This window comes from Callospermophilus lateralis, chromosome 4 (genome assembly GCF_048772815.1).
Source record: "Callospermophilus lateralis isolate mCalLat2 chromosome 4, mCalLat2.hap1, whole genome shotgun sequence".
Lineage (NCBI taxonomy): Eukaryota > Metazoa > Chordata > Mammalia > Rodentia > Sciuridae > Callospermophilus > Callospermophilus lateralis.
The window spans coordinates 140962283-140985375 of NC_135308.1; the positions used below are offsets into that span (position 1 = coordinate 140962283).

At 31.6% G+C, this 23093-nt stretch overlaps 1 protein-coding gene across 4 annotated transcripts in view; it reads right to left on the bottom strand.

Moving 5' to 3' along the window:
• Positions 1-23093, bottom strand: part of Eea1 (early endosome antigen 1) — a 133405-nt gene that overhangs the window by 11738 nt on the left and 98574 nt on the right. For all 4 annotated transcript variants that reach the window (XM_076854942.1, XM_076854941.1, XM_076854940.1 and 1 more), the window contains exons 17-22: positions 21346-21501; positions 19341-19480; positions 10281-10611; positions 9703-9804; positions 7694-7888; positions 3729-3911 (exon numbers count right to left, since the gene is read on the bottom strand). In XM_076854942.1, the coding sequence (XP_076711057.1) occupies positions 3729-3911; positions 7694-7888; positions 9703-9804; positions 10281-10611; positions 19341-19480; positions 21346-21501 (1107 nt within the window). The remainder of the gene's footprint in view (positions 1-3728; positions 3912-7693; positions 7889-9702; positions 9805-10280; positions 10612-19340; positions 19481-21345; positions 21502-23093) is intronic.

Consider the following 23093-nt stretch of genomic DNA (forward strand, 5'->3'; position numbering starts at 1 on the left):
AAGACACATTGCTATCCCCTGCCTCTGAATAGTCATCTATGTTATTCTGTGGCATATTGTCATGCATTTTAAATGTTCTTTTTATATTTCTTGTAAACCATGTTATCTTATCTGCTCAGCTTCAGAAGCCCCCTTCTCCCATTCCATGATTTTATTGGAATTGTCTAAACCCATTCCTATATCCATACCCACTGCATAGGAAATCCTTGAGTATATCAACTATCAACAGTAACACTGATCATGCCACTCACATTATAGTATCTCAGCAAAAGAGAGTTCCTGCAGTATTGTGGGGTGGCTATTTATTTTTATCTATTTAACAAAATTTCCCAATCTCCTTTCAAAATAAAACCTTTACAATTTTAATTATTACTTTTTGTTGACGTATGATAAAATGACAGAAGAGATAGTACTAAGTTGAAAAGATTTCAATTTAATCCTAAACTTACTACCCTAGAATTTCTACTTTACTCAAGGTATAAAATTTACAATTAAATTCCACTTTTACCTTTCCTGGACAACCAAGAAATATATACAGCATAACTAATTTGAAATATGCAGTCAACAAACTTAAGTGTTTCATAAGTGATCCAGCAGCGTAAATCAGGCCAGGCTGTCTTCCATCTTACTGGTGTCCAAGTACACACTGTCATCCCACAGTGGTCAAGCAGCCTTAACTTAGATGGGTATCATGTCACACAAGGTTCTGAATCTTTCCCTTTTCTCTCTCTCTTATCTACAAGATCATATAACATCACTGAAGAAAAAGAAAAATAATGGTTGGTAATGATCTCATTCTGGTCTATAAGTACCATTTGTACTTCCCTAGGTATTTATCCTTTATTTTACATTAATTTCCTAAGTAGTTCTTATACTTCTCATTTTAAAGGCATTAATACAGGATTTATAAATCTTTTGTTAAAAAAAATTCTAGTAAAATGGTGATAAAAGAAAGAATAGAAGCTTTGAATAAGAACACAGATGTGACCATGTTCTATTATTGTACAGTGTTAGGCCTGTCCTTACCTATCGGAGCAAGCTTTAGAATAGAGATCTAGCCGAGGCCTCTTAGTTTAAAACGCTGTAGACGACTGGCCCTCTGTTTTCTTTTTGCTCATATTTACATTTGAATTATTCTTTCATGTATGAAATTATTAATATGAAATATAAATTTCAGATATAATAAAAATCATGGCTTATAATGAAAACTATTGATTTAGGAGATATAAGTCCCATTATTTAGTTATACTCTGGATAAATAATCTATCTATATGAAAAGAGTGATTTCTACAAGACTTTTACAACCATTAAGTTTCAACTCTTCTATCATTTCAATATCCTTCAAATTCAATCACTTTTCTCCATCCTTACTGCTACTACTAGCCCAAACAAGTAATAGCCCAAAAAGTATCTTGCACTTGGACTACTGTAAAGCCTTCTCCCTGGTCTCTATATTTATCTTCCTTCCTCATTCTGCAGCCAACCATTTACCCAAAATACAAATCTATGCAATGTCTTCAGTGGTTCCTAATGCCTTTGGGTTAAGTCCAAAATTCCTCACAAATTTTCCCTGAATTACAACAGTGTTTTGAAGAAAAGAACAATTTAACACCACCTAAATGTCAAGTGATTTTTTTTCTTATGCTTTCTTATTTTGATCTTTTGATCTCTCTTGCTCTTTCTGTCACATATAGGTACATATATGTATATACTATTGGCAGTATGACAATTCTTTTACCCAATTTCTTATTTTTAGTGAAATCATGAATTATCATTTCTTCTCTCACTTTCCTTGTAGCCTACTATGCATTCAGCCCTTTTGTGTCATCTCTATGTGGTTAATCTTTTCTATTCCTTCCTCTTTAACTTTATTCCTAGTTCTAATCAATTCATTCCTGAAAGAGATATAACCTCTTAACTAATTTCCCTACCACGACAACCCACTCCAAGTTAAGTTTTCAAAGTCTCTTTTCTTCATTTATTCTCTGCTTAGACTTTACTTCCCCCACCCCACCACTTCAATCATCTTTATTAGGCATCTAAGATACTTCACCATTTAAAGCCTACTTTTTTTTTTTTTTTTTTTTAGTTATAGATGGACACAATACCTTTATTTATTTTTATGTGGTACTGAGGATTGAACTAGTGCTTCATGCATGCTAGATGAGCACTCTACTGCTGTCATAACCCCAGCTCTCAGATCCTACTTTTTAAAACCTAAATTCCACACATAAACCAGCACTTGAACAAGACAATTATATGTCCTGCCTGTTTATTCCCATTGTGGCACCTTTTCTCAAAGTGTGCCTCTGAGTAAAATGACCTTTCTAGGATCCTGCATATTCAAATTCCACATATCCTGCAGGACCTAATCAAATCCTACCTCCTTTATAAAGTCTTCCCTATAAGAGCCTTGGAATAAAATATAAACATTATATATTTAAAACATTTTAACATTCTGTGATTTTTCAACAGAATTTTCCAGTAGTGCACTTTAAATTAAATAAACAAATCCCAAACATAGGATAGAAACAGAAAACATCATATTTCACCTTACCAAAAAACAAACAAAAAAAGAGAAAGAAAGAAAGAAAAGAAGAAAGAAAGAAAGAAAGAAAGAAAAAAAAATAGAAAAAAACTGGCTGAAACTTCTGAGACAACACACATATTCCATTTCCCTTAGAGAATTGATACCTTAATATTATATAAAAATTGTTTACCTTTTTTCTATATCCTTTATTTTAATAAACATAAACTTTATCAAATAATATAGTATTATCAAGGATAAAATTTCTATACATTGTTAGATAATTAAGGTTAGGATTCATTTGAGCTCTGACTTCCTAATTTAATCATTGTGCATTTCAGTAATCTAGGGAAGTTGATAAATATACAAAACTAGAGTCAGAATTGCCTGACAAGTAAGAGTAAGATTGTCGGCATTTTTCCCAAGTGATTAACATTTAAAACTCATTAAATGATTTTCTAACAGCAGATCTTTGAAGTCATTTTCAAAGAAAAGCATAAAACACTTAGATACACTAATAGTATACAAAGTAACATGCTGAAATATTCTACTATGATAGATATAATCCATTTATTTATTTTGTTTATTCATTTATTTGGGGGCAGTAACAGGAATTAAGCCCAGGAACACTCAGCCATTGAGCCACATCTCCAGCCCTTTTATCTTTTTTATTTTGAAACAGGTTCTTGCTGAGTTGCTTAGGGCCTCGATAAATTGCTAAGGGTGGATTTTAACTTTCGATCCTCCTGCCTCAGCCTCCCAAACCACAGGATTATAGGTGTGCACCACAACACCTGCATAACTCATTTTTAAATGCTCACATATGGCCAGGTACAGTGGCACACGCCTGTAATTCCAGTGGTTCAGGAGGCTGAGGCAGGGGGATTGAGAGTTCAAAGCCAGCCTTAGCAAACAACTCAGGGAGAACCTGTCTCTAAATAAAATATAAAATAGGGCTGAGGATGTGGCTCAGTGGCCAAGTGCCCCCAAGTTCAATCTTTGGGATCCTACCCCCGCAAAAAAAAAAAAAAAAAAAAAAAAAATTAATTTTAAAGCATGCTAATCCAAATGCAGTAATTTAGTAGAAAACCTATTTCTCAAATATTAGCCTTCCCTTTCCCATTTGTGCTCAAATGAATCATTTATTGACTGTCTATAAACAAGTAACTGAGTTTCTAAGATATAATATAGTTTATTATACCTTAAGATCTTGTCTTGTGGCCAGAAGTTCAGATTCCTTCCCATAGAAATCAGATTGAAGTTGTTTTAGATTTTCTTGACATTTTTCGTAGGTGTTCTGTAACACTGATATTTTCTCTTTCTCTGCTGCAAGTTCCTGGGCTGCCTGTGCTGACTGCTGCTGTAGTTTATTTTCAAGCTCTGTCTGAAACATAAAGTAGTTATTTGAAACAGTATGCATATTAAAATTCATAAAATGAAATTCATACAACTAATATTTCTAAAAATAGGCTAACTGCATTTGTGACCTAAAATTTTACTTCAATAAAAAGTAATTTACGGTACACTTCTAAAGTCAAACAATTACAAAATCCAACAAGTCCCAATTTTTAAAAATCAAAAAAGACACAGGCTGCGGTGTAGTGGTCCAGTGCATGCATAGCATGTGGGAGGTCCTGGGTTTGATCCCCAGCACCACAAAAAAGTTAGGTAAATAAATAAACTTAAAAACCATAAAATGTAAAACCGATTAAACAAAGGAAAAATGGATTTAACTAGGAAGTAGTACCAGGTCTCAGAAGAAAGAGTAACAACTACATTCTAATGGAGGATATAGTGCTGGATGCCTCAGATAATATATTTTAAGGTTAAGCTAAAAGAAACCTACATGAAAGAAATTAAGAAACCATTATTGGTGTTGTATTGAAGTTATGTTTTTTCTACTACTTGGAAATTCAAAAATAACTTAGGAAATTTCTGCAGGTCATCTTTATAAATATCAAAGCAGAAAAAAAATCTCATAAAGATCAAAACATCTCTAAAATAAACTTCTTTTCAGTCTTTAAGAATATTTGGTAGATACTGAGTACGGTGACTCACACCTGTAATCCCAGTGAGGTGACAGGCTGAGGATGGCAAGTTTGAGGCCAACCTGAGCAACTTAGCAAGATACTGTCTAAAAAAGAGCTAAGGGTATAGCTGGATTCAATCCTTAGGGAAAAAAAAAAAAAAAGAACACAGATATGCACAACTTATGACAATTAAAATATACAAATATATGTATAAAATGAAAAATAAGCACTTAAATAAATACACGACTTATCATAGAAGCAGAGAATAGTTGAGTGATCACTAGAGGCTAGGAAAGATAAACAGGGGTAGAGGAGGGAGGATAGAGATTGGACAGGCAGGAGGACTAAGTTTTAGTGTTCTATAGAACAGTAGGGTGACTACAATTTGCAACAATTTATTAAAAAACTAGAAGAAAGGAGTTTGAAGAAATGATAAAGAAATGATAAATATTTAAGGAGACAGAACTATTAATTTGATCATTTAAATATCATATTCATGTATGGAATCACCATATTGTACCCCATAAATATGTACAGTTATTATGTGTCAATTAAAAATTCAACAAAATAAATATACTACTTTAACTAAATGGCTATTGAAGTCATCAGTGTTCCCCATGTTCCAAAATCCAATAGTCTTATCCTTGTCCACATTTTACTTCACCTCTTTCTTAGCATTAATTGATAGAGTTAATTATATCCCCTTCTAAAAGCATTTTCTTCAACCTGGTTTCCAGAGTATCCTGTGTTTGGGGTTCTTTTACCTTACTGGTCATGCCTTCTCAAAATCTTTTACTCATCCCTTTTCTTCTGCTAGATCTCTATGTTGTTGAACCCCAAAGTTGTGGTCATTGTGAAACATAACCCTTTGGAATTAAAAGCACCAAACTGTTATAATTTGCAAACTGAACTACCTGATACTAAGAATGGAGGCTGAGAGGCTGCCCCTACCCCAGGCCCTAATGGGCACTTGAGATGGTGACATACTTCTGATTAACACAGCCTAACTATATGAACATATGTAGAATTCCTGCCTTTTGTTTCCCTGTGCCTCCTTTCCTCTTACAAAAGCTTTCTGTGCCTCTGAGTCCCTGAAGATGGAGATTTGAGGAAGAAAAAGTTCTCTATAATCCTCAAGACTAGCTTTGAATAAAATCTATTTTCTCTTGGCAACCTGTCTCCTGAGTTATGGTGGAGCACAATGATCAATAAAGTTTTTCCTTCCCAGCTACAATTGGCTCTCTATTATTCTATGTACTCTCTCTCCTTTGACGATCTCAAACAGACCCAAGTCTTTAAGTACCTTTTATTTATAAGTAATTCCCAAAATTATGTTCCAGCTCTAACTCTCCATCTAAACTCTGGGTTCTTATATACAAGCACCTTCCTGACCTCTCCATCTGAATGATCCATAGATATCTATCTCAACTAGGACACTTGATTTCTTACAGCAACCCTACATATCCAAAGGCTGTGGCTGGGGCTGGGGCTGTAGCTCAGTGGCAGAATGCTTGCCTTGCACGTGTGAGGCACTGGGTTTGATCCTCAGCACCACATTAAAAAATAAATAAACAAATAAAATAAAGGCATGCAGTCCATCTGCAATTAAAAAAAAAATTAAAGCTACTACCAACTATCCATGAACACAGACCCAAATATAGAGTTATCCCTGATTTCCCTTTCCATTACCTCTCATCATCTAATCTATCAGAAAGTCTCAATAACTCAACTTCTAAAACGTATTCCTAAATCATTCATTTCTAACACTTTAGTTCACATCATCTTTTACTATCTAGATTATTGCAAGTATTTCAGTGCTTTCCTCGCTTGCTCCTTTATTTTCATTCAGTCAAATCACATAACAAAAAACTCAATAAGCTAAATTTAAATTCAGGTCTACCTAGCTCTAAAATTTATTGTGCCATGATGCTATACTGATCCTCAACAAACACAAATTGTTTTGGCCTACAAAGATTCTCCAGTTGGTTACTCTAAATTCCAAGACTATGAAGACTATGCATCTAGCACTCCCCAAAAGATCAAAAGGCTGCTGCCCTCCTCAAAGTTAAGAAATAGATTCCTTATTCTAGCACTCATGTACTAATATAAAAGTCAATATATTTAATTCAAAAATCAGAAAGAAATTTTATTTAATAACTTAATGAAAACAAAAACATGTTAAAATAGCTATATTTTTTTAAAAATTCACTGTTATAATGCTATAAAAACAAACTTCTAACAAAAAAAGAAAAAAAACTTCTCAGGAAGTACTTAGGAATATGAAGCTAGAAGATTTTGAAAAACAAAAAAGACCTAAGATATCTAAGATGCAATAAATATGCACACTGTGGTAATTACACCCTGACTTCTGATTATCTGTGATAATAAAATTTGTCTACTCTTGCTTATATTACTGGAAAACTATTCTGTTGTAAAGTTCCATAAGAGCTACAAAAACACTGATCAACATAAAATGGAAAATCACAGTTTTTAAATTTATATTCTTTTTACTCTAATAGTATGACAGCCAACTCTTAATGGCATGACATTTAGTTTATTCTCCATACTAGGGAGCCTATGTCTCTCTTCTCCAAGACCAATTCATATATATAAGACACAGGGGAAAGCTCTAAGTACTAAGATATATTTAAGAATGAAAAAGAGATGCTTAACAATAAATTGTGCATTTCTTATTGGAAATGAAAACCATTATGAAATTATTTAAAATATCAATGCCATGTGAAATCTCATACTACTGATTTTTGTCCTTTATTACTTTTTCTTAATAAAGATGATTTGTTTTGAATTCCCTTAAATTTTTCTTATATGCTAGAAATGTGACTTACGTAATTGCCTTGACATTAATTGGTAGTTATGTTATTTTACAAAAAGGCAGTTTCATGTCTATCAGACAAGTGATTAGTACCAGAATTTAAAGGAGGAATTATCTGATAATATGGTTATGGTGAATGGAAATCCAGACTTAGAGATTTACTCATATAATCAAATGTAATAACTTAGAAAAATTGAAGCATATATCAACTTTCCTGTGCTGCAACTCATTTGTGTTAATCATGTTATCTTAGTTGCCTACTTTTTCCTTCCTATAAAAAGTAAACAAATTTCTTATCAATACCTTCTGTGAATGAGCAATTTTAACTTCTCCTTGAAGTGCTTCAATTTGCTTTTTCTTTTGTTCAGTTGATTGCTTTAGTTCGGTTATGTTCCCCTGAAGCTGCTGCTCTTCTTTTTCCTTTTGTTTTAAAGTATTTTGGGCCTGTATGACTTCTCCCTTAGTAGAATTGAGTTCCAATTTCAACTGATGAGAAGTCTAGATGAAAATGAAATATCTGATATTCATTTATTCATTAAAAGACATTTACTGAGTTCTTACTACTACATGCTGTACATTCCTCTAGGTAGAAACTACTGAGTCTGTTGGCCACAAATAATTAGTAATTAACAAAAGAGAACTATCCCTGTCTTTGTGTTGTTTTTACAACTGACGATTTTCACTTAGATGGCATGTAAGATTAATTTTCTTTAATTCTATTTTTTTTGATGAAACTAAAATGTATTTTAACAATTTTCAGTATCTATCTAATGATATTAAATAAAACTGTACAACAGTTCTTTAGAGACCTGGGGCATATTTTGCTACTACTTTGTTTTTATAATCCACTAGGATGTTGCTGTTCAAAATTAGATATTATGTAGAAGTCATCCTGAAGATCTTGTGCAGTCAAGCTGAGCTATTACTATTTTCTACTTTTCCAGACACAGCTGTATTTTCATGTTTTACGCATACTTTTTTAAGAACCAGGAATCACCTTTGGTCATTTAGCCAGATTCAAAGTTACTTTTGAAAAAGTTTCAGTGCTATATACAGATGCCCCAGTTTATCTCCAGTGTAAAGCCTAATATTTTTGTTCAAAACAGAAATCAGTATAACAATAAGGATTATATAGTGATAACCAATAATAAAACAATAACTAATATATGAACACTTACTTTGTTATAATCAGCATTCTCTGTACTTCAAATATATTAACCCATTTCCCTTTTTAAATTTTTTTTATTTGCTCTAATTAGTTTTAACATGACAGTAGAATGCATTTTGACACATCATACTTAAATGGAGTATAACTTCTCATTCTTCTGATTGTACACGATGTAGAGTTATATAGGTCATGTAATCATATATGCACAGAAAATAATAATGTCTGATTCATTCTACTATCATTCCTACCCCCATAGCCCCTGGCCTCCCTTCACTCCCCTTTGTTTAATTCAAAGTACCTCTATTCTCTGCCCTCCCCCACTTACTGTGAATTAGCATCCGCATATCAGAGGATACATTTGGCCTTTGGTCCTTTGGGATTGGCTTATTTCACTTAGCATAATATTCTCAAGTTCCATTCATTTACTGTAACCCATTATTTTTAACAATAACTTCATGACATAGATTTTATTATATTTGGCCCCACTTTATTATTAAGAAAAGTGCAGTTTCATTCTCTAAGTTGTCAAACATGAAAAAATGGCATAGCTAATAAATGGCATAGCCTAGATATAAATTTGGACAATTTTGATTCACAGTTTAGACACAAAACCACTATTACTTCACCACTTACATGGCTAGCAATCTATAAAGCAAATATCTTCTATCAATTAAAAAACAAAATACAATAATATCACACATTCGTCAGGACCACATTATCAAATCAGATTTTCTAGAAAGCTGCATACTTGACTCCAGCTGCTAAAAGGTATTACTTCAAAGAGTAACAACTAAACTTTATGCCCATTTATTTACTCATTTGCTTGTGTGTTTAGCTAGAGAACAAAAGAAGCATTAACCATAGAAATATCTCTTGACCATTACCTAATCATTATCAATATACCATTAATATGAATTTTCATGAAACAAATACTTTTTAAAAAGTCATTTCTATGGAAAGTCTATTAAGATTTTTTTAGCCACAATAATGTTTCTTAACCTAAATTATCTAACTATAATTATTATTAATTGACCCAATTTTCTACTTTTATGAATTACATTTCTTTATTTTGGTCTCTTATTTTAAACTAGCTTAAATTTTTTTCAGTGGTATGTAGAACACAAATATTAATTTTAAAATTTACCTCCTTCTCCTTTTCAAGTGACTTTTTCAATTCATTTTGTTCCTTTAGTGTGCTTTCTGTTTGTACTTGAAGTTGATGTTTTAATTCTTTGCAAGTTTTTTCCTAAAAAGGGAGAAACTATATTACACAGAAAATATTTGTAATGACCTTAAATAGTCTGTTTTATAAGCTTAGTAAGATACATATAAGAAAGTAACCTAAAAGCATGGGACAGGCTTATCCATTCCCATGATAAAAACAGGTGAATATAATAGGAGTAAAGGGTAAGAAACAAAATGCTTAGAGTTTCTAGCAGCAACTAATAGTCACAATAAAATAATTTAGAGAATATTTTAGAACACTTTGGAAACCACATTTTACAATGCTTATAATTAGTTTTTTCATTTTTAAAGTAGAACAATGTGTTTTAAGAAAATGGAAACAAGAAAGTTTTAAAAATAAAATGTTAAACCAATAAATTAAGAAATAATCACATGGGATGGGAGATATAGTCAACAGTAAATTAAGCAAAAAAAAAAAAAAGTACATTTAAAATAAGATATCACTTTTACCTAAGGAAATAAATGTAAACAACTAACCAAATCTAATATGGCAGCTTTTCCTTTCTGATTCTCCTTTTCAAATTCACTTTTGGAGTTTTTCAAAGAATCAGAAACTTTTGATAATTTCTCTTTCACTGTAGAAAGCTCTGTCATTAGAGTTTCTTTCTCCATCTTCACTTCTTTCAATTCTGTTACTGTTGCTTGAATTCTGTTATTCAATTCCTTGTGCTGCGTCTTTGCATCTTGATTTAACTTTTCAATTTCTTGTTTCAGGATCATTTTTTCTTCTTCTTTCTTGGTAATCATTTGCTTAATATTTTCAAGGGCTTCAGATTTTTTCTGTAGATCCAATTTTGTAGTGGATACACTGGACATTTAAGAAAACTTTTTTTAAATAATGCATACTGCACTCTTCAAACTTAATCATAAATAATTACTGAGCTCTTAAGTTTTCTTGTATATAGTTCATAAGTAAAAATAATTTAATTTCATAAAATTGCACAACTGAAAAATGCCTTAAAACATCTGACCAAATCATTTAGCAGATGTAGAAGATTTCCCCTAGTTAAATAACTAAGTAGTAAAATCAAAACCCTTTAAGCCTCCTGACTTAATCCAGTCTTGTCTACCACAATAGATCCTCAAAGCAAACTGCATATTGCAGACTTTATAGGGTTTACAAAAACAGAAAGGTTTTCCATGCAGCCTAAAGCACCTAATTCAGTGTGTCAGTTCCTAAGCACATAGGAAAATTTGCCTCCTTTCTTGAAAACATAAAATATAAGATGTGTTTGATAGGTCTTAAACATCAAAATAGTTATTACAGAGAAAAAAATAAAAGAAATATTTTATTTCAAAAACAGAAAACAAATGACTTATTTAACCCTACATACAACCTAGCTGATTACATGAGTGATTTGTTATCATTTGTCCTCTAATATAGCCTTTTTATACCAGAATGAATAAGTTACAAGAATGAATCAGTGAAGATATAAACTACAGCCTTTTATGTAATCTAAAAGGACATGAAATCATGCATTTACACATTAAAAAAAACACATACACATTAAAAATCAACCATTTTAAAAGTCAAAATTAGATGCAAAATAAAAATTTCTAGAAAGCATACTCTTTCCAATGTAATCAGTATAAATTTAAAACTAGCATAAATTCAGTAATATGCTAAAGTAAAGTTGTTTAAAGACATACTAGTCACATATTTCAAGTTGAGTATTAATATAATAATAGAACTGTATTTGTATCTTGAAACTTGCTAACTTTTAGTCTCAGAAATATGCTTTTACTCTCTTATAAAACAAACAAACAAACAAACAAACAACAACAACAAAAAAAAAAACCCTAGAAAAGATGGTGAAAGTTATCAGGTTCATAAGACACAGTAACTCCCTGATATTTAAAGGTCTAAACAGAAAAGGCATTAAACTCTCATTATACCATTTAACACATCATGTCTTATAGTCCCATATATGACACCAATAAAAGCTTAAATTGAGCAATTTTACAGTTGTCCTATTAAATTTTACAGGTTTTTTAAGTGTCCTATATATGGAATGATGGGACATAATGAATTAAATGGAGTATAAATTCTCTGTAAAGGGAGGGAGTTGTTCTCAGAGTAGTATGCTGGCTTGATTTACAGCACCAAAAAAAAAAAAAAAAAAAAAAAATCTGAAAACAACCCTAAAATTAGGACTACATATATTTATTTACTATGCCATATAACTTTCCCCCAAATAATTAGAAATCATAAGATTATCCAGCCCAAAAAAAGGCAAAACAGAAATAAAGCCTTACATAGTCACTTAAAACTTTTTTATAAAAAATAATAATCAAAGTTATAAATAAACAAATACAAAATTCTTAGTCAGAAATTTTAACATGCCTTACTCAAAAATGAACAGAATAGGGGGGAAGAGGGATGACTATTAAGGATAGAGAACAACAACATTACCAACTACCTCATTTAATTGCTACTTATAAAACACTATACCTAACAACACATATGTCCACATAGAAAATTACCTAAGATAAGCCATACATTGGGCCTTACATAAGACTTAATTTCAAAAATTTAAATTTTACCAAGCATATATTCTGCAACAATTGAATTAGAAATCAATAACAACAACATATCTGGAAAAGCTCCAAACAGAACAACAACTGCAAAAAAGTCCCAAACCTTTGGAAAGTAAGCAATATATCAAAGAAGAAATATAGAAAATACATAAAACTTCAGAGTAGCAAAAATACATTGTAAGATGAGTACTGGCATTAATTAGAACAAATTTTTTTTAAAGTTGATTTAAAAAAAAAAAAAAGAAGATGAATATTGGAGGAAAGGATTAAGTGCCCAAATATAGGCGAGCCCTGGGAAAGTGGAACTTGGTGGCTAAGCCCTGTGCTTTTTGGTGGGATTTAGTCAAACCCCAGAAGTGTTTACATTAAATAAGAGCAGAAAGGACCCCAGTTTCCTTTCCTGTGTAGTATTATAAAAATATAAAACCCCAGGGAAGGAATATTTGCATAAAATATAAAGGTGATAAAGATCTTAGTCTTCAAGGTTCTCCTACCTTGATATGATGTGGGAGTCTATGAGTGATTTCTGAAATATGAGATTAGGACAAAAAAAGAAATGGAAATGGAAAGATTAATGGGCCTGCTGGGGCCTTGAGGAAGAACATAAGAAGCAACTCAGAGGTTATCTTAGTAGACTAATGATTGAAATGATGATGAACCACTCAGTAAGTAACACAAAGGAGCAGATATGCTCCCCAAATACCCAGGCACTAGAAACTACACTTAAGGCAAAACATACCTCTATATTCTCCAACTCAAATGATCAGAACCTGTATTACTAGGTACGAGAACAAAAATGGTTCCCTACTACATCTCAATCCCATGAAAGTGTGAAACAACTTAATAATCATTGACTCTGATGGGTTTGTTTCACCTCCCCGAAAGACATTTTTCTCTGGCTCTTCATCTCCACTTTTACTATTGGAAAGATCAACAGCCCTAAAACATTTAACACTATTCAAGTCCATCAACTCAGACAGACAGGCCTATTTGGAGTTTAAAGACAAATTCTACTTAAATGTGACTAGTCACAAGTCCTCCCATGAAAACATTTAAACGAATGGGGCAGAACTGATTTTTATCCATCAAAATTTTGGTGAATAATATGTTCACTGAAGATCTGATGACATGACCAAACTCAACATTAATATCAAGGAAGACAAGCTGAGCAAAAAGACTAATTCTACCTAGTAGTGAAGGAATGATACCACAATTCAGCACTTTTATGGCTATAGGGGATGTTCCCAGAACCACACACCCACTTCAGCCCCCAGAAAGAGCTGAAATTTCATCTAACAATTATTATAGATCCTAATACAGTCTAAACTAATCTCCTCTGATACTTATTGCTGCCATAAGTCCATTGACCATATTAGTGCAAATTATTTTTTAAAAAGGCATCATTCAAGATAATTTCTTCCATGTTGAAAAACTGTCATACTAATTTTACTAGAATAAGACATGGAACTGCAGAAATCTGACATCTAACATTGAGAAATAAAAAGGTTGGAGGAGCTGAAAAGAAGAAAGAGACACTACAAAATGTGGACAGCCAAAGGAAAACTTTCATATTAAAAAGCTATTTTTTACAAAAAGGGAAAGCACTTGACCCATGCCTTCCTACAAAAGTAACATGAGGGCAGTGGATGAATGCTGCCAAAACTGGTGCAAACTGTGTAACTCCGCCTCTATTCCAGCCCTTAGCAACCATCTCTATAAATACTGACATCCATCGCAAGGGGTTGCTGTCTCCTCCTTTCCAGCTGACCCTCATTCTCCCTTGAAAGTGTACCTTTGCTTTTCCCCCAAAGCTTCTTACCCTTGAGAGAGCCCACTCTCTTGAGTGTGTCTCAAAATAAACCTTTGGGTCTCAAAAAAGGTGTATGAGGGAGGGGCAGCCTTAACCTAAAGTAAGTCAAAGGAAAGCATAATAGAGGAGAAATAAATGTAATAAAAAATTAATAAATAAAAATAAAATCAATTATATCTAATAATTCTAGTGATATATCCAGTAAAGATCTCATAGCGTGACCAAAATCAACATTAACGTAACTTTTTTATAAAAGCCTGATAAAAGTGACAAATCTCTAATTAAATTGATCAAGAAAAAAAGAGAAATTATTACTATTAAGAACAAAAAAGGGATATTATTATACATCTTACAGGCATTAAAAATAGACTACTATACCAATAAATTTGAAGTTTGAATGAAATGGACAAATTCTTTGAAAGATGCAAATAACAAAAAGTGGCTCAAGAAAAATAAATAAATTTTAAATTCAGAATAGCCCTCTATTCATTGAACAAATTGAATCCCCAATTTCACACCCAGCTGGTTAATTAGTGAATTCTACCAAACATTTATGAAATAAATAATGCCCACCTCAAATAATTCTCTCAGAAAGTTGGGGAGGAAGAAATACTTCTTAATTCCTTTTTATGATCAGTATAACTATAATACCAAAACCTGATAACAATATTTTTTAAAAATATTACAAACTAATAGGCTTCATGAATGCATGAAAAATTCATAACAAAGTACAGTTGTCTTTTATTATCCACTGAAATTGGTTTCAGGCCCCCTTTCAAAATACTAAAATTTACAGATGCTCAAGTTCTTTATATGTAAAGTGGTGTAGTATTTGCATATAACCTATGCACATCCTCCAGTATACTTTACCTTCAGATGGCTTAAAATAGGTAATATCATGTAAAGACTATGTAAATAGTTGTTATGTTATATTGTTTAGAGAATAATGACAAGGTGGAAACAGTCTGTACATGTTCAACACAGATAAAACTTTTTCTCTGAATATTTTCAATTCTCAGTTAAATATACAGAAGTGGAACCTACAGATATGGAGGACCAACTGTTTTACCAATCAAAAAACAATATATATTGAAAGGATAATACAGCATGGTCAATGGAATTTATTCTAGAAAAACAAGATTGGTTTAATATGAGGAAATCAATTCACTAAAGAGAATAAAGGAGAAACATTATATAATCATATGAATCGATGCAGGAAAAAAGTTAATAGAACACAGGCATAATTTTTTTAAAAGTTTAAGCAAAAATAGATATATAAAGGAATGTTTATAAAAGGAATGTACAGAATACCAACAGCTAACCTCAAACTTGGTAAAACACTATTTCCTAAGATTGTAACAGTGCAGGGATGTCTATTATTACAATTTATATTCAAAATTGTACTGGAAGTCCCAGCCAACAGTAAATCAAGAAAAAGACTTTATTAAAAAAAAAAAAAAAAAAAAGCAGAAAGGAAGAAGGCAAATTATCTCTATTCACAGGTAGCAACATTTTTCTAGTTTTTTTTAAAAAAAAATCTCTCTTGGTGTGGTAGAGCTGGCCTATAATCCCAGTGGCTCATGAGGCTGAGAAGCAGGAGGATAGCAAGTTCAAAGCCAGCCTCAGTGAGTGAGGCCCTAAGCAATTTATCTAGGCCCTATCTCTAAAATATAAAAAGGGCTGGAGATGTGGCTCAGTACTCAAGCGCTCCTGAGTTCAATTTCTGGTAGCAAAACAAAACAAAAAACAATTCAAGGATTCTACAAAATAATGAATAAAACTATAAAGTAAATTTAACAAGGTTAAAGGATAGACATTTAGTCTATTAAAAAATGCATTTTATAGTAGCCACAAGTAAGTATGAAACTAATTTTTTAAAAAATTAATTTAATTTAAAATAACACTGAAAAATACATAAACCTCACTAATAAATTTAACAAAAGATGTGCAAGATCCCTTTTAAAAAATGCTACCAAGAGAAATTAAAAACAGTAGATAAATATATAACATCTTTGTGAATTAGAATATTCAGTATTGTTAAAATGTCAATTCTCCCCAAATTGACTTATAGTTTCAGTGCAATGCCAATCAAAACCCAACAGCTTTATTTATAGAAATGGATGATTTAATATGAAAATTTATATGGAAAACCAATGAAGAAGAGTCAAGACAATCTTTAGAAGGAATACAGATAGATAACTGATATGAGATTTACCATAAAACTAGAAAACAAAAAAAGTAGATTATCAACATAGACTGGTACTATTGGTGTCAATATACATAGAGACACATAGATTAGCAGATCAGCAGAAAAGAATAAAGGCCACAAATGTAAGATAAATTTCTTTTGACAAAGATGACAAATCACTTAATAGGTGGAAAGTTTTTTTTATTTTTAATTTTTTTCAACAAACAGTACTTGAACAATTTAATAATATATGGGAAAAAAAGTTATCCTGGATCCCTCCCTCAGACCTTCATACAAAAATAAATTTAAAGTAGATCCCTGACCTAAATGTAAAGACAAAAACTATAAAACTTCTAAAAAAAATAAATAAAACTAGGACAATTTTTCATAAATTCTAGGGATGAGCAAATGTTTCTTAGAACACAAACATAAAAAATAAAAGAAAAAATGACAAATTGAACTTAACCAAAATTTTATACTTCTATTCTTTGAAAGATACCATATTTAAAATAACAACAACAAAAAGAACTAAAGATAAGCCAATGACTAGGAGAAAATGCTTTATTATATACCCATCTGTCTGTCAAAAGATTTGCATTTCAAATATACAAATAACTCCAAGGAAAGAAGTTGGAGAAGGGGCACCAAAACACAGAAAGAAATAATTCTGGTCTTCTGTAGCACAGTAGGGTAACTGGTTATAATGATTTATAATATATTTCAAAATAACAGAAGTATATGAAAGTTCCCAACACATAGAAATGTTTTAATATTTGAGGACACAGAAGTGCTTATTACTCTGATCTGTTCATACACATTGTATGCATGTATGGAATTATCATAATGCACCTCATAAACATGTACAGCTATTATGTCTCAATAAAAATATTAATAATAAAAAAGAACTCCAAGAAGTCAGTAACAAAAAGACCCTAATAGGAAAATTTAAATAGCTAAAATAATTTAACAGACAAGTTAAAACATTTGAAAGGCAATTAAGAGCCTCATAAAAGAAGTACAAGCCTGTAATCCCAGAGGCTTGGGAGGCTGAGGCAAGTTCAAAGCTAGCTTCAGCAATTTAGTAAGGCCCAAAGCAACTTAGCAAGACCCTATCTCAAAATTTAAAAAAGAAATAAATAAATCAGAAAGGGCTGACAATGTGGCTCAGTGATTAAGCATTCCTGATTTCAAGCCCTGGTATACACACACACAACACAAAAACCCACAATGAGATCCCATTTCACACTCAGCAGATGGCCAAAATTAATAGGACTGATAATACCAAATATCAGTAAGGATATGAAGCAACTGCAACATTCCAAATAGGAGTATAAAATGGTACAACCACTTTGGGAAAATTTTGGCAATTTTACATACTTTTTAAACACACTTTCCCTACCATGACCCAGCAGTTTCACAAAAATTACTTTTATGAGAATATTTATAGCATCTTTCTTCATAATAGCTGAAAACTAGAAACAATTCCAAAATACCTATTACCAAGAAAATAAACAAATTATAGTAGATTTAGTGGACTAACAGTAACAAAGAAAAAGAATGAATTCATTCAACTACATGGGTGAATTTTAAAAAGCAGAACACTAAGTAAAAAAGAGCCAGTCACAAAAAGAATATACTATATGATCGTACTTATATGAAATTCAAATACAAAATTAATCTATAGAGACTAAAATAGAACTGTGATTTTCTACAGAGAAAATGTAAGGTATTGACTAGAAGTGAAGCCAGATTTAAAGACAGGGAGTTAGTATAGCTAGGAAATCTGATAGAGAAAATGGAGCCCATTTGAGTCCAGGAAAATGGAAACAGCCCCTGGGAGAATGGAATGTTCAAGTCTCCAAAACCCTTTGATACTAACCCTCCCCAAAAAGTCATTAATTAAGCAACTCCTGAGCAGACAAGGAGATGCTAATCAATGCCCCCTGGGCTGCTGCTCCCCTTCTGCCTGGCACTCCACTTTGGGCTTTCCAGCCCACATACTCACCCCCTGGCCATATCCCCCCAGTCATTATGCAGGATGAGGGGAAATGAACAATACACAGGAGAGGAATGCAGGAGAACAAGGGAAACTTTAGACATATAAAAGGAACAGAACTGCCTCTTCCCATGGATTCTGCCTTTGGATCCCCTTCTTCCACCCAGGAGAAGTCTGTTTTACTATCCTTTAATAAAGCTTCTTACTTTCTCCTCTACTCTTGCCTGGGAGGGCTTCTCTGGTATTATACTTCAACATTTGAGGAAGCAGGACTCAAGGTAACTGGTAACCACAGGCGGTATCAGAGGATATATGAAAAAACTTCAGAAGTGATAAAAATGTTTCATATTGGGGTGGATTGGAGGAAGCACAGTTACATAGAGCATACATTTATTAAAACTCAAATTGTATATGTAAAAATCTGTGTGTTTAAGTGTGTACATTTTACCTCAATAATAAAATTTAAAAGAATGAGGACTGATCCTGGTCTTTCCCTTATGCTCAATAACATAGACAATCTGCCAAAATGCATCACAAAGCTAAAAGAAAATCATTTATTATAAGAAATGATCCATTCCTTAACTTGGCACAGTACTTCAAAGCAGAAGCCTGACTGCTCTTGGGTGGTGCACATAAATATCTCTATATTTTAAACTTTGATATTAATATATTCAAACTGACAAGAACTCAAAACAATTGCTCAATAAAAATAGGTATCATATTATCATTGAAAAGACACTATCTGGCACAAATTTTATAAAATTAAGTTTTTAGCCCTTTTTTTTAGTGACATTAACTTTAACACATTATGATGGTTTAATTTTTCTTTCACATTAACATCAAAATGTGGTTCTGGGGATTGAACCCAGGGCATTATGCATGCAAAGCAAGCGCTCTACTAACTATATCCCCAGCCCCAGCAAAATTGAAATCTTAAGGAACTTTTAATATTTAATTTATAATCCTCTCCTCTCCCTTAATTTATAAATAGGGGGTTTAACTTACATTTCTTTCTCTGCTTCAAGTTGTTTACTCAATTCTGTACTTCTAAGCTCCAAATCTGTGTTCAGCTGCCTTTGCTGTTGAAGATCATGCAAAGCTTGCTCCTTGCTTGCTTTAACATCAAGAATATCAGCTTCTAGTTTCTATGGAAGAGGAAGAAATACAGCAGTCACTTTAATGTTGAAAATTATCAATCTACTATTACTGTAATATTTTGCTTATATTCAAATTGGTATTGACATAACACACAAAAATATTACAATAAACATTCTGAAACCATTATTGAATAAGGAGTTTATTTATTTTATAATCTTTTTTAGGATCTAGTGTATACTTTATATATAATAAGCACTTACTAAGTGTTTACTTTTAAAATAAATTCTGAAGAAGAGAACAAACTTAAACATTTATTACTAGAGTAAAAATGGTTAATGTAAATTGAAAAAAATTCAGTAACAGATTACTGATGTACCTACTTAAAATACATTATCTTAATAGTCACAGTTTAATACACTGAAATAATTATATGATATTTAAAATTAAAATGGAGTTGTCATATAGTCCTCCTCATTAACACCCACTGACCCAAAATATAAAGCCAATTTAGTTCATGATTTTGCTTTATTATCTCTTGACTTAGATATTATTGTTCTTCAGAATGTAGTATGCATCTCATCATACACATATAATTACATGTGTATTTTTACAAATTTACAAAATAAAACACTAAACACAAGTTTGGATATCTATAAGTACTACATTTTCTTACATAGTCATAATAATTTTGCAAACTTAAATATTTTATAAACTGATTGGTACCTATGGCTCTTAACACCTGTATTAAAATATTCACAAAAGATCTTCAATGTCATAAACTAATTCTACAGCAATGTTTATGTGAAACATACAGAATACCTCCTAAACTAATAACAAAATGTCAAAGAGCTGATGATCACAACAGACACTCTCAGTTCTAAATAACAACTATTTTTTAAAAGGTACCCAAATAGAATTATTAGATACTTTTCAGTAAAATTGTATTTCCATTCTTTTTAACATAACTAAAGTGAGGTGCTATTACTATTATCATTGGTCATAAAGTAAAGAAAAAGGAACAAAAGAACCCACAAACAGAATTTATAAATATAATTTCCTGACATATATATATATACATATATCCATATCTTGTGATTCTATAATCACATACACAATTCACCTGATTATGGAAGTAGAAGTAATATATATGTGTACACACACACCGCATATATACATACACACATACATACACATGCCCATATAGAGTGTAACTTGAGAAATTTTTGTTTAACTGATAATAGTTCTAGTTTAAAGGACAAAAGACTCAGATCAGATCCTTCTTTGATATGTCCAATGACTTCATCTCTTAGTAAATCAACACCTTCACTTGGGATTGTGTTAAAGATTCAGTTTAGCATGGCTTACATGTATTATTAGATTAGAAGCAAAATGCAAAGTTTAAAAAGGAAAAAAGTCTACCATATCTGAAATATTATATTAGAGTAGGAAAGGAAAATGGAAAAATGAAGGTATAAAAGAAACTTTACAACAACAAAATTTGATAAATTCCTTATAATTATACAGTAGATCCCTGTATTATCCTTATTGGTTATTTCTCAGAACAGTTAATACTGTATAAGGAAATCAATATGTATATTAATTGTCACTTATAAAAGCCACCCACTAATAAAGGAATTAAAAATAAAGATGGAAATGAATTTATAAATGTCAAAATGAATCCCATTATTACGTATAACTATAATATACTAATAAAAATACATGCCAAAACACAAAAATATAAAAGTAAAGATGGAATTCAAAATTAAAACATGAAAAATTATAATTTTTTGAAATTATATACCACAACTTCACCTTTCTTTCTTAAATAAAAATCTTTGATTCCATGTAGGTCATAAGATTCCAACACCACTGAGTAGAAAATACGTCTAAATTCATCTTCTTTTATACATACCTTAATTTGGCCTTCTAGCTCTTCAATTTTTTGTTCTAAAGAGAGATGTTTCTCTTTATATTCTTTAAGATGACTTTCCAGCTGAATGCAGTGTTCTTGCTTATCCTGTAACTTTATAGTGACCTGATCCAGCTGAGAGGTGATCTTATTCAACTCCTTCAGAGAAGCACAATTGATGAAAACTTTGGTAAGGTTTACTACATTGTAGTGCCCAGATATTCAGTCAAATCAAAATTGAAAACTAATTTTATTGAAGAAAAATCTGGAGTCAGACTCCAGATAACAATTTAACAGAAGCTATCTTGATCCACCAATATAAAGGACCTGAATGGAATGTGCATAGAGTGAGATACTTTATATATAACAGTTAAATAACTTTTTGTTGTTTGATTGTGGTTCTGGGGATCCAAAATAGGACTTTTCCATGCTAGGCAAGCATTCTACCACTGAGTACACAGCCAGCCCTGTGAAATAACCTCCTGATATTTTTGTAGAAAGTGATCTTAGGAGCTAAAACATCGTAATATTAAAGAGGCTAGTAATAAAAATCAGTTTTATATTACAAATAAATGTTCTAAAATATTCCAAATACTATTTTAAAATATAATATTTTGAAAATATTACAGTGATTACATCTAGTATGTTTCTTCAATTCATTTGAAACACCCAATTGCACAGAGAGAACAAAATAAAAATTACTAATAAATCTACTACCCAGGGGTAATCACTGTTAATGTTTCATAACTTTCTTTCCAGTCTTTTCTACATGATAATTTATATATCTTTGTGTATTTTTAAAATAAAAATAGGATCTCACTTTACATTATTTGAGTCTCATGTGTCTTTACAAAACAATGCATCATAAACTTTCTGATATTATTTTCTAAAATATTGTACTCAACTGCATGAATTTCCATTTTATTGATAGTTTATTGATTAGCTAAGTCTCTTGCATTAAATTCTAGGATTGCAACTAAATTTTCTCCATATTAACAGAGATGCAAATAGAATCTTTTAACCTATGATTATTCCCTTAGAATGAAAAAAGTGATCTAAAGAATATGAAAAATTCTGGGGCTGGGGATGTGGCTCAAGCGGTCGCGCTCGCCTGGCATGTGTGCGGGTGGGTTGGATCCTCAGCACCACATACAAACAAAGATGTTGTGTCCGCCGAAAACTGAAAAATAAATATTAAAAAATTCTCTCTCTCTCTCTCCCTCTCTCTCTCTCTTTAAAAAAATTTATAAAAAAAAATAAAGAAAGAAAGAATATGAAAAATTCTAATGTTCTTGAAATATATTGCCAAATAACTCCCTCTCCCTTCCCCCTATCTAAAAGGTTGAACTAATGTATTCTATCAGCAGCAGTGTACTAAAGTGACTTGTTCTTCACACCATCTCTGATCCTTCCACTAGTAATACATACTTTTCCTCTACACAGGTAACTGTACTCCATTATTGTTTCAATTTGTAACTGATTCTTAATAAACTTGAGTATTTCCTGTATTAGGAAATACTAATATATTTTGAAGATATACACAATTTGAGAAGGCCTTAATTGAAATACTTGGAACCGGGCTGGGACTGTAGCTCAGCGGTAGAGAGCCCACCTCACATGTGTGAGGCACTGGGTTCGATCCTCGGCACCAAATAAAAATAAATATATTGTGTCCAACTATAACTAAAAAAATATTTTTTAAAAAATGAAATGCTTGGAACCATCAATGTTTGATATTTCAGATTTTTATT